Source organism: Anabrus simplex, chromosome 13 (genome assembly GCF_040414725.1).
Source record: "Anabrus simplex isolate iqAnaSimp1 chromosome 13, ASM4041472v1, whole genome shotgun sequence".
NCBI lineage: Eukaryota > Metazoa > Arthropoda > Insecta > Orthoptera > Tettigoniidae > Anabrus > Anabrus simplex.
In genome coordinates, this window is record NC_090277.1 from 26,167,219 (window position 1) to 26,180,797 (window position 13,579).

At 40.8% G+C, this 13,579-nt stretch overlaps 1 protein-coding gene across 2 annotated transcripts in view; it reads right to left on the minus strand.

Annotated features, from left to right (window-relative positions):
• Positions 1–13,093, minus strand: part of LOC136884869 (zinc finger protein 782) — a 68,939-nt gene extending 55,846 nt beyond the window's left edge. For both annotated transcript variants that reach the window (XM_068230100.1, XM_067157161.2), the window contains exons 1-2: positions 12,992–13,093; positions 7,338–7,422 (exon numbers count right to left, since the gene is read on the minus strand). In XM_068230100.1, coding sequence (XP_068086201.1) covers positions 7,338–7,403 — 66 coding nt within the window. In that variant the 5' untranslated portion in view covers positions 7,404–7,422; positions 12,992–13,093. The remainder of the gene's footprint in view (positions 1–7,337; positions 7,423–12,991) is intronic.
• Between the last annotated feature and the right edge of the window lie 486 nt (positions 13,094–13,579).

Here is a 13,579-nt window from a genome sequence, read left to right on the forward strand (position 1 = left end):
GAAAGGAATAGATTTCAAATTTAATGAAAGGTTTCACCACTAAAAAACAGAAGTTCACGAAACACATCGAGGAATATACAGCTGCAGTCCATGCTAGTTATAAAGTTGCTCATTCATCAGCTGCAAAAGGGAAACCATTTTCTGATGGGGAATATGTGAGGAAATGTGTCCTGAAAAGAAACAGCTGATAAAATCAGTCAGCTTTTTGCGGAACACAATGACAAGAAGAACAGAAGAACTCGGGGCTAATTTGAGCTCACAACAACGCAAAAAATCTAAATCATTCAAGTGCTTTTCGTTGGCTTTGGATGAAAGTAATGACATCTGTGATACGGCACAAGGGATTGACAAAGCATGTGAAATAAGTGAGGAGTGGCATCTTTAAGTAGCATCCATGGAAATAAAACAGGTGAGGATTTGTTTCTGCAACTGAGTGAAACATTGAATGATCTCAATTTAGGATGGGATGAATTGGCAGCTATAACAAATGATGGAACAAGGAATTTGAGCTGTAAAATAACTGGATCGATTGGAAGAATAAAAAATGAATTTACTAACAGAAATACTGATATGCCTCTTGAAATACACTGACTGAGCAAATGTCATGGGATAGCAGAACACTGATGCGCAGGTGTGTTGTCTGCGCACCACACGCCCCTATGCCAGCAGCAGTTGTATAGGAAACCTTGTGAGCAGTGGCTGTGCATGTGACAGGTGTAACATGGAATGTTGTCATGAGCTGACACCGCTCGAACGGGGTATGGTGGTCGGTGCCCAACGGATGGGAAGTGCGCTTTCGGAAGTAGTGCAGGAATTCGGCTTCACACAGTCAACCGTGTCCAGGGTGTATCGTGAATGGTTGAATTCGGGTGTCACCGTCCACAACAAATGAACGACTGACCATCCAGCCACTCTCGATGACCGTGACCGGCGACATCTGAGACGGATAGTCAATAGTGACAGACGGGCAACCGTGCAACAAATCAGGGCTCAATTCAACACAGGCCATGCTAGACACGTCTCCCAGTGGATAATCCATACGAACATGAGTTCTATGGGGTATGGGAGCCGGCGCCGCACACGGGTGCCACTGTTAACCCAACATCATCGGGCACAACGACGCGAATTTGTTGCCAGTCACCAGGGATGGACGCTGGAACAATGGCGTAACGTGATATGGTTGGACGAATCACGATTTCATCTGCACCATACCGATGGGAGGCACCGTGTATGGCGCAGACCACATGAAGCGATGGATTCCGCCTGCCTTGAAGGTGTGGTCCAGGGCATTGGTGTGTCTTATGTTCATGGATGCATTTTTCTAGTATGGAATGGGCCCCCTAGTTGTTCTGGAGGAGACTTTGAATGGTACGCAGTATGTTGAGCTGCTCGGAGACCATCTGCATCTATTTTTAGCCTTCCAGCACCCAGGCGGTTCTGCGGTGTTTCAAGATGATAACGCGCCGCCCCATCGCTCCCGCGTCGCCCGGGAATGGTTCCAGGAACATGCAGCGGAGGTCCAACAACTGCCATAGCCACCCAGGAGCCCCGATATGAACCCTATCGAACATATCTAGGATGTTCTGGAACGCAGGCTCCGTGCCATGGATCCAGCACCCAGAAACAGACCAGCATTGGCGGCCGCTCTGCAACCGATTTGGTGTCAGCTGCGTCCAGAGGACTACCAGGAACATGTCGACTCACTTCCACGGCGTCTCACTACAGTTCGCAGGGCCAGAGGAGGCCCCACATTCTATTAGGCGACTATCCCATGACATTTGCTAAGTCAGTGTACATTGCAATATTCATCAAGTGCTATTAAATTTACAACATGCAATGGACACAGTGACATCTACAATTAATTATATTTCATAGCATGAATTCAATCATTGGCAGTTCCAGTCATTTCTGGCGGAAATTGATTGTAATTACGGCGATGTAATTTATCATAGCGATGTACGCTGGCTTAGTCGTGGAAATATTTTGAAACACTTCTTTCATCTTCGTGAAGAAATAAGCACATTTATGAACATGAAAGAGAAAAAAGACAGAATTTAGGGATGAAAACCAGATGTGCAATTTAGCAACACTCACAGATATAATGGAACATTGAAATATTTTGAATTACGGACTACAAGGGAAAGGCATGCTTTTAAATGAAGTGTATCGTTAAGTGTAAGCATTCAAAATAAATTGAAATTATTCCGACAGCAATTGGAGTAGGGCACGTTATCACACTTTTCATGTTGTACTGAGCTTCAAGAAGGAACTTAAACAGTTCAGTGCCACATGATCAGTTTATTAAGTTGATTGTCTCAGTTTGTTTTGTATTGTGCTTCAGGTTATTGTTTATGTTGCTGAACAGCCATGTAAGAGTTTGGTTGGTTAATTGGTCGGTGACTGATGAAGGGGACACCTGAGTGTGGGGATATATTTGTGTTAGGGAAGGTCGGAGGGCAGGGGAAGGGACAATGTGGCTCCCGGTACGTCAGGAATCTGACAAATTAATTTCAGCAACCCTGATTTAGTTTATTATGGATCTGGTGCCCCTGCCTTCTCATTTGTAAAAGTAAATATCCTTATGATGCTTCTAATTCCTATCAACTTCCATATCCTTTGCACACTTACCAATCAGCCTATTGTGTCCTTCACTTTGATTTCCAACTCACACATTGAAATTGCCCTTTACAACTACCCATTCCTTGCTATTGACCCTGGGTATGATGTTACTCAATGCTTTATGAAAGTTGTCACGTTCATCCTCACCTGCTGAGTACACACAGACAATTCTCATCCTAATTCTTTGCAACTGCCACATCTACTCACATCATTTGCTCATTTATATGCCCAACAGAAACTATTTTGCGTGCAGTAGTAGAAAGAAAGTAGATCTGGCTAAGTCAGCAAAAAGGATGCGTCTGGATGTTTTAGGAGTTAAAGATATTTGGGTAAGGGGAGAAAATGAGGAAGGGGTAGAATATTATAAAGAAACTTGATGGGTTTTAAAAAGGAAAAGGCAGAGTCTTCCATAAGCCTCATTAATACAGAAGGTTGCCCCAGTTGATACTGGAAGTGTGCTTTAGAGAAATGCTGCATAAAGCCATATCATACTAATGTTGCCTCAGAACCTTCTGAATTGCAGATATATGGCAAGGACACATTTCTGGCTTTTCCCATACTAATTTCTCATTATGGAGGATTGTACAACATTGTGAAAAGTGAGGCCACAACACTTGTAAGACCTCTGTAGGTAATGCTATAGAACTGCATCTGAATGGTTTCCCGCCAGAAACAACAACGAGTAAACTACTGCGGAAGAGAGTTTGACATTCCAGGATTCCGAACATCATTAAAAAGGTAAAGATTGCTGTCCCGAAGGAAAATCCACTAACTCAATGAAACCTTGCCAGCCACACAAGCACATCTGCCATATAATTCAAGAAGATCTGAACGTAGTAAGCAGCATACGGCCCATTGACATGCTTTAAAAGCAAGGCAACTTAAAGAGCGGTTCCCTAATGCCAGAAAATTATACGAAAACTACCTAGCAGGGGATAAATGGCAGTCGGTTATTACCCTGGATGAAGCTTTGGTTTATTAGTATGACCCGTACAAGCCCCAGGCAATTTCCTATCACCAAAAGGCCAAAAGGGGCACTCATACTTTGTCAAGGAAAACAAAGGAAGGTTTGCTAGGGGATTCAGGGTAGCACCAGGATATTGTGCTTGGGGTAAACTCAAAATTCTCAAGCTGCCAAAAAATGTGAAGATCAATGCTACGTTCTTCCTGAAGAATGTCATGGACCCCAATTTCAACTAAGATATCCCTCAGCTGTACAGTGAGGATGCTTCAAGTGTCCAGATCCACATGAATAAAGCACCCAGTCATCATCATCACCAGTCACCTACTATGAGAGTAAAGAAGCAGAGACAGGTGTCCGTGTCATAGATAGATAGATAAAGAATGGATGAAGCCTGCCTACGCAGGGCTCCACACGTAGGTCTGGGAAGACCCTTTGTGTCCCTTAAACGGGTTTGCCTAGTCCAGCCCTAGTGCTCCTATAAAGGATACCAGTGTCCGGATGTTGGCATTCCTGATGTCTTCCAGGCTCACGAAATGTGAGCGAAGGTATCGATGTCTAGTGCTTGCAAGAGCCTCGCACTGACATAACACATGCGTGGAGGTCTCCTCCTCCCTATCGCATCTTCTACACATCGAATCCTGACTGATTTTCATGATGTGTAGGTCTCTGTCAGGTATTGTGGCCTGTCAACAGTCCAACTACCATTCGCATTCTGGTCCTATTCAAATTTATCAGGACCTTTTATTAACTTTGGCTAGGCCCTTTGATAAGTTCATGTGCTATAGTTAACCTCTTCCAAATGTCTAAGTGAGACTGGTTTGTCCACTGGGATATTACCAGTTTCACGCTTCGGAGTGACACTCCCAGGAAGGGCTCTGGTCCTATGAAAGGACCTTTTGAGCCTTGTTTCGCTAGTTTATCAGCTTCTTCATTTCCACTGACGCCTGTGTGCCCAGGGACCCATAATAGGGTAACTGAGCTAAGTTCACACAGCTGGTCTAACATCCTTTGGCATTCCCATACCATTTTTGATGTTGTTTTAACTGCACATAGTGCTTTTAACGCTGCCTGGCTATCGCTGCAAATGGTGATGCATCTTCTGTGTCCAGGCATGTTCCATATATATACAGTACAGGCCAGTACTGCGTATACTTCGGCCTGGAAAACAGTAGCGTATTTACCCATAGGTAGGGAGAGCCTTGTCTTAGGCCCCCAGACCCCGGCGCCTGTGCCCGTCTCTGTCCGCGAGCCATCTGTGTACCATGTACAGCCCCCGGACCTAAGACGGTCCCCAGCATCTGCGGCCCACTCCTCCTTTGTGGGTATCACCACTGTGAATTTATAGTTCAAATTAAAACTAGGCTTCATTAGATCCCCGATCATCGTCGTAGGACAGGTCTGGTGAAGCCTTGTGAGAATAGAGGCATGACCTCTATTCGGATTCTTGAAGAACCATCCTCCGAGTGACCAGAGGCGGTAGGCACTCATTCCCGCTATTTCCTTAACATATAAATGTAAGGGGGGAAGACCTAGGATGGCCTCCATTGCACATAATGGTGTAGTATCCAGTGCCCTTGTCCGTGTCATACCATTTAGTGACATCCCTGTCAAATCCCCAGATGCCTCGCTGATGGATTTTTGTGCCTTTGATATCCTGACAAGAGGGCTCTCTTCTAAATGTCCCGCCACTGTTGGGGGTCTTTGGAAAGTATGCAAGCAGGTATGGGACAATATTCCTCTTCCTGTACTCCATCAAATTCTTCTACAATGGAAATTGAGATACAGGGCAATAGTCCATGCCCATAGGTATCACATCAAGCACGACTGGGTCTGGAGAAAAGGAATCCCCTAAGGACAAAAGGTACGTCAATATCATCCAAACTTAACCGCCGTAACTCTCCATACAGACATCTTCTCATGATATTCGACTTCATTTGCCAAGTTGCTTCCAAGGAGCATGCTCATAATTTCAATGATCCAGCAAGTTGGGACTCCATTGTACCAATGAATAGATGTCGTATTGCTACCTGGATGAGTAACCCTCTGGATGCTGGACTGGACTGAGTACTGAGAATGACCTGGTGGTGTTAACAAATCCTTCTAGGTTGCATAGCTTTTTCTATTGTGGCGATATATTTAAGGCATTCTTTAAAAAACACTACCGTGTACTTACAATTGTAAGGACACTAATTTCAAAAATTGCTCCAACTGCTCCATCCAGGAGTGCCATCAGCGTTGCCAACTAGCTATGATCTTCCTGAGCAAGCCATAGGTTGATCAACTAGAAGAGTACAAATAATCAACATCCCCTTCCTAGAGTTCTCTCTAAAGTTTGTTTTTCAGTAGCTTGAACAACTGCCGTTCTTTCTGGCTGTTTTCATGAAAATAAATCACAAAAACTAAACAGAATTATTCAGAGTTAGCTTAATGTAGATCTGACCTTGAAGATGTCTGTACATCTTCCACCTGCCAGTACAAACATTCAAACCATTAAGTAAAGATATTCATAAATAAATTAGAGATATCTTAAAAAAGGAGAAAATCCATAACCTTGGAACTTGATGGGATAGAGTGGTTAGCTCTATGCCTGGCCACCTTTTCCCCCAGGAATTAACCTGGTACTCATTTTTGGTGTAGGCTGAGTGAACTTCAGGGCCATGCACACCTGCAGAAGTGGAAATCTTGTTTCTTAAATTTTACAACTTCCTGATGGGGAATCAAATCCATGTCCTTCCGAGTGAACCAAGCATGCCTTTACTGCCTCCGCCAGGCAGCCCCTAAACTGAGTGGTAGTGAAGGGAATACAACATGAGAAATTATACAAAAACAACTAAAAACTATTTTTTTTAAATTTCATCCATGACGACCCAGGCCCATATATAATGAATTGGAAGAAACAATTATACAAATGGACCATCAAAGTCATATAATTTAGTCAATCAAGAGTTAAAGGTGAGCACAAATCAATAATTAGAAAATTACCCATAAACACACCAATATAACCCGCAGCCAGTGAGAAAAGTAGCAGTACATCTGTTGATCTCAAAGAAGATAATATAGAATGAACAATAATGGATTCATTTCTTCCATTGCATGATTTTTGGCAACAAGGGCATGACCAGTTACCATAAAAAAATTTGTAATGTCACTGTCCGTAGCTCTACCAAATGAACATGATGTCCATGGCATTGAATGGATCCCGAATCAGCTCTTAGTTTCAGGTAATGATTATCTCAAATTCACTGGTCAGGTAATGATATCTCAACGACACTGGTCGGTAATGATATCTCAATGACACTGGTCGGTCACTGGGAATCTTACCAGGGCCCTGTAGGTAAGTTGAAGGCACTCATTCTCTGAAGCATAGGGAGTGTTCAGTTAATTACACTGTAAATAATTAGTGTTAAGTAAACGATCTTTAAACTATCCATGGGGAAAAATCATACATTTAAGGTTCTAGTGTCAGAAACTACCCACCATTTCTAATAACAATGAATGACATCCAGAATGCCATCACCACATATCTTATGACAATTTACATCTACAACATACTACCACATACCAGACTACCACCTAGATGTGTTGTGCAATGAAATATCTGACAAAGTTGCTTTTAAAATTTGGAGAGTTTATGTCTTTTGTTATGCACCAAACATTATTCCATATGACATATTTCATAACTTATAGGTCTGAAAATCTTTAGGAATATCAATTAAATTCCGATCCCTATAAAATAATCACAAATGATACTTACGAAGGATGAACTTGGTGTGCCTTCAAGCCAGACAGGCTCCTCCTTGACCACTACATTCTCGTCCATTTCACACAGCAACAGATGCCTTTAATGAAATTGAACCAAAAATTACTTACACTGAGATTTACTGGAAAAAAAAAGGTACAGAAAATATATAACAATTATTAGGGCCATCATTTATAGAGAAACCAAGTACATAAGCAGGCCTGTATTTCTCCATAATTGTCAACATTTTTATCACAGGCACACAGCTCAGTTTCCCATGGAAATCAAATCACAGGAACAAGGCTTTTATTTCAAACATCCCACATGCACTGGTTGGGACTGAACCATGGGCACTTTGGTGATAAGACAGTGACAATGCCATTTCACTATCAGTGGCCCCCCTAGGTCTGTACACTAGTTTGATACAGATCTCCATGTCATCATATCCTGCACTACCCTGCAGGTCTGCAGACTAGTTTAATGTACATCTCCACTATGCAGTAACCCTTTGCTTACCTACCCATTCCTACAGAACTATCACATCCTCCATCTATTCAGACCTGAACCATTTCCTGACTGATACCAAATTCCTACCATACATACATTCTTTCGAAATTAGCCAAACAAGTTCTGACATTCTCAACATGCATCCCATGAATCTAAAACTAAGGTCAACTTTTGCCAAACTGTTCTTCTCTTATCAACCTTAATCACAATCTCATTACTTGTGAACTAATCTATCCACCTGACTTAACATATTTGGGTAATTTCACAATCCAGAGGTTTCTATTCCTTCTTTTTGTGTCAGCTGTTATACATTTTTTACTTTGATAGTATGAATGCTTCTGTGGTTTCATAATATGAGTATACAAGTTGAGCACTGATATTCTACAATTATTACAGTAAAATTCTTCAATGTGGGGAAGTGACTGAAGCTAATAGGAATGGGAAGCATCTGCTGGACATCTGTGCTAGTTGGGATTAGCAGTTACAAATACATTCTTTAATGATAATGCTATACATCAGTGCACATAGAGGAATGAAGAAACAGGACGGTAAGAACGTGAAAATGAAGGACTAGGAAAACTAATACTGTTGGAGTCAGAAAAGAACAAGAGTTAACCAAAGGGGGTCAGTTAGCAAAGCTAAACATGAAAAGCATGACACAACTAAGTAGAAGTAAACCCAGACTTGGATAAGGATCACGTGGTAGCAACGCCACCTTGAAAGCCCCTGGATTCACTTTTAAATACCTCATACGCAGTCAGAAGATAATGAATGATGGTAATAATTTACCTACTGTTTGAAGATATTTTAATCTGATGCCACATAGGCTGCCCATGCATCAATTTTGAAACTCCGTTCTACTCTACCAGTTTACTGTTTACAAAATTCACCTAAGATTTTTCATGGTTTCAAGTCACAGCAGCACTGAGGTCTAACGGTAGTGAGTCTGCCACTTAACTGGAGACTTGGGTTCAATAACGGTCAGGCTGGTCCGGAATCCACTCAGCCTACATGAGAACAAATGAAGAGCTTTCTAAAGGTCAGATAACGCCCCAGTGTAAACAATAATGAAGGAGGAATTTGTCACGCTGAACACGCATCTCCTCGTTACCTGAAAGTTTAGGGCTGGGCAGCAGTCACTTGATAGGCCAAGACCCAACAGGGCTATAGCACCATAAAGTTTGTTTCAAAAGTCACACTTTGTTATAGCATGCAAGGATTATTTTCAAAGCACAAAATAACTGCCCTAATCACATGATTTTCATATTTCTTGTCCTTTTTTTTTTTTTTTTTTTGGATTCATCCCACTGCCAACTCAGTATTTAAAACATTTCAAACTTTGTGGCACATACGACCCAGTGCGGCATTTTCCCTGAAGCACATTTTGGGAAGTTCAGACCGTACATTTGTACTGTCATAATCAAACGAAACAGAACTTCCGCAATTTCTCCTTCCTTGTCACTGTGGTGAAATAGAGGCATTGTAAAAGATCAAGCAGGATCACAAGATGTTTACAGAACTGTGGTGTCAGCTGACAAGTGTACATGATACATATGAAGCGGAATGAGACATATCTAGTTAGCGGACAACGAGCTTTATTCAACTACATAGCGAGATCTATCTCACCAGTGACTTCAGTCTTAATCCTCCTTTGAGATATGCTTCATGAGATGCATCTCAGTTTTACTCACATAACCCAATGGATCAATTTGGAACTGTGGTGGCAAGTTATCTAGTGGACTACTGGTTCAGTTACTGTGCATTTGCAAGCAAATTGAAGGAAAGACTTCCTTCACTCTGGCAAAACTAAGCACAATACTTAGTTTATCTACCACATACTGAGGACTGTACATGACTAAAGGAAAAAAGTCATGCAAATTTTATGTATCACACAAGATAAAAAAATGGACAATTCACATAATGGATATTAACTACCTAAGTTACATAACCACGTGATGCGGTGTTACAGAAGAATGAAGAATGAGAGATGTGGTAGATATTATGACAAATGATGAGATAATGAATAAAAGTGAGGAGAGGAAAACAATTTGGTGAAATTCGATGAGAAGAATGTAAAATAACTATTACATTTTAGGAAAACTGGGATTTGTAAGAACGGTAGGGGTAGAATAAAAATGAACATGAAAAACAAATTAGAGTAGATTTAGAATGTAGTACTTACATAAAAAATATACATTAGCAGAGGACAGGGTGGCATAGAAGGCTGCATGAAACCAGTCTGAGGACTGATGACACAAGCAACTATTAATACCTACATGAAAACAATCCTTTAAACACAATCAGTAAGTGTTACATTCCCACATATTTTTATTAAATAATATCTAATATATCTGAAATAAACATACACATTCTGATTATTAGGTGCGTCGAGAATATCTTGTTTAGGGTATCTACCTATACATTGCGGCACAAAGTTAACTACACAACCGTCGGAATGTAGCCTGACGCACTACCTCATGTAAAATGACGTTGACAACTACAAGAAAGAGGCATTCAAGCACCTAAAATACAGTTAAATCAAATTCCTGCAAATGGTAGCAGAGAAGGTTTGAGGTTTGCAGTGAAAGGTTGGGGGAAAAAGGAAAAAACCCACCACAATTCCGTAATGAAACGAACCATACATGAAAAACAGGCTGATGGCAGTAAAAATGTATGAAGTATGGCGATACGGTACATACCAAAAATTCAATATTAAACAACAAGGATACCACTTCGAAACCGAACCGGATATACGTAATAGTCTTATTTGGAAATTTATAACTATTACAGTATGCTTGGGCCATACAGAACATACCCTCCGTACTAATTGCTTAAAGTAGTAATAATACTCAGTATGAAGTTGGGCTATGGTAAAGAAAACAGACGTTTCAGTACCGGTACCAAAATAAAGCATCACTGGAGCAGGACGAATAGAAGTACGTAGTGTGACGACTTCTGCTGTTTGATATGTTCCTACACTACGCGGCGCTGGTGTAGGTAAACAGGGATCAGCTGTCCTTGAACATGTGATTTTAAATGAGATCTGATGTGACTTAAGTCGGAATTTATCGTTTAAATAAATTATTGAAAACCGTGTATATATTATTGTTATGTTTCAGGAATGTGCATTCTCTGTACTGACCGATGACTGTGTTTCGTGCAAATTAAGATTATAGTGTTCCTTGTTTTGAAAGTAATATGTGACAAATTTGTAGAAAATATTTTACATTTAGTAATGATTTAATGACATTACTTCTGAAACTGTTTCGTCAGTGTCTTAACGAATATGTCAAACGGGTATGTGTGTATAGAGCTATTTCATTAGGCCCCTAATTCACCACAAAATCAAACTCAGTTGCAATTATCAGCTATAACCTTTAAAAAACACATGTTCGACTGTTAGTGTACATGCTGCGTAATATAAACGCATTAAAACTGCAGACACCCACATGATTGTTACGTACCGCCGTACCGGTATGTCATACATATGTAATTCCTGCATAACTACCGGTACTTAAGTTAAATTATATATTAACATGCTCAAATTAATGAATCTTATCAGCACTTCACCCCATCAGCCAGTTAACAGGACACCTTGGACATTTCCGTGTATGTTTTGCGGTCATACAAGCTTGCACTTCTTTCCGTACTTCTTTTGTTCGGAAATAAAATCGGCATCGTATGTAATGAAAAATTAATGTTCAGTACAGCACCCAAGTCTATAAGAAACAGTAATTGCAGGTAAACTATCCAGGCGTTCTTGAAATATTTCACCCCATATGCTTCTTGTACACTAATATTTCTCACAACAACTTCCTCTACATGAGAAAACATAAATAATAATTCACTCGATGGATAAATCAGATAGCTGGATGCGTTAAAATATTCTTCTAGACTTGTTAGGTCCTCCTCTGTATTGTTTTGCATAGAACCAATACATGCTGTACAGCCTATCACTTCGCTTGCATGTATAACAATATGCCCATAGAACAGATGAATGACATTAATTTTTGAACTGGTGAAAGGAGCTATTTGTTCATCTTCCCAACTTGATAATGGTAGACCGAGCTAGTTGGCCGTGCGGTTAGGGGCACGCGGCTGTGAGCTTGCATCCGGAAGATAGTGGGTTCGAATCCCACTGGCAGCAGCCCTGAATATGGTTTTCCGTGGTTTCCCATCTTCACACCAGGCAAATTCTGGGACTGTACCTTAATTAAGGCCACGGCCGCTTCCTTCCAACTCCTAGGCCTTTCCTATCCTATCATTGCTATAAGACCTATCTGTGTCGGTGCGACGTAAAGCAACTAGCAAAAAAAGAAAATTGTGGCTGATCAAAAGTAAGCGTGCTGTAATTTTTTTCCTGAGCTGTACTTGTGATTTTGGCATTCTCTTTGACAACAGCTTTTGCCATGGCTCTAATCTGACTGAAAAATTATGTTAAGGGTACTATCACTTTAAGGCAGATGTTGACGTGGGATAGCCTTCGACCACTTTGAGAACAGAGTAGGATCTTTTGGGGGTGAAATAAAAATGACGCTTATCATTCGAATGTTTATTGTAACCCGAATTACAACCCGGGACATTGCAAGTTGTAGGCATATTCACATGCGGTAGTAAATTGAAGCATATGTCAAAGTATACGTTCTACTTCTCAAATGCATAATCTTTTTCACTTTTCAGTTCATGAAAAGTTAATGCCAGCTATCTGCACTTATACAACTGGTGAATGTATAAAACTACTGAAAAACACCACAAACTGTTTGCACACTTCCACAGTAAGCCGACGAAAAGCGCGCGTACTTGGCCCTTTTATTGACAGCAGCGCTGCAGGTGGCGGAGAACATGTACACCATGTCCGTTAACATGTGATTCAGAGGGAGTCGTCACACTATTCATTTCTATTCGTCCTGACTGGAGTATAAATCACAGCACAATGTGTAACGACCAGTCAACCTATGGAAATAAATATTCTACACATTGAGAAACAGATCCAAGGTAATGCATGAAGCATTTCACTCGAGATAAAAGATCTGTGCCGTTAGTTTGAGGGGAAAATGCGATGAATTTTTAACACCAATGAAGCCTCTAAAACATCGCACTGCTAACAGTGTTCGAACACTAATTGCACCATAATTAATTAATGGTATTTATTTTCAGCTTACCGATCGACGATCGTGAAGAAATACTACCACTGTCCTCTAGGTTACCGTAAGACCAATCTGTGTCGCTGGGACGTAAAGCCGTTTTCTAGGTTATCCGAAGTTAGGAAATTTGTTTGGAATGGTAATAGAGAGGTACATTCAGGGAAACGGGATGGCCTAGGGAGCGGTGATAAGGGAACAGGGAACTGGAAATCAAGTAGGGATGACATAAAATTGTTAGTGTTGAACTGTAGAAGTATTGTAAAGAAAGGAATAGAATTAAATAATTTAATAGATATATATTTACCAGATATTGTAATAGGAAGTTGAATCATGGCTGAGAAATGATATAATGGATGCAGAAATGTTCTCACGGCACTGGGGTGTGTATCGTAGAGATAGGATAGGAAAGGTGGGAGGGGGAGTTTTCATTCTGGTGAAAGAAGAATTTGTAAGCTACGAAAAAGTTAAAGATGAGACACATGAAATTCTAGGTGTAAGGCTCATTTCTAAAGATAATAGGCAACTTGATATATTTGGAGTGTACAGATCGGGAAAGGGTAGCACTGATGCGGATTCGGAATTATTTGATAGGATAGTCAGCTATGT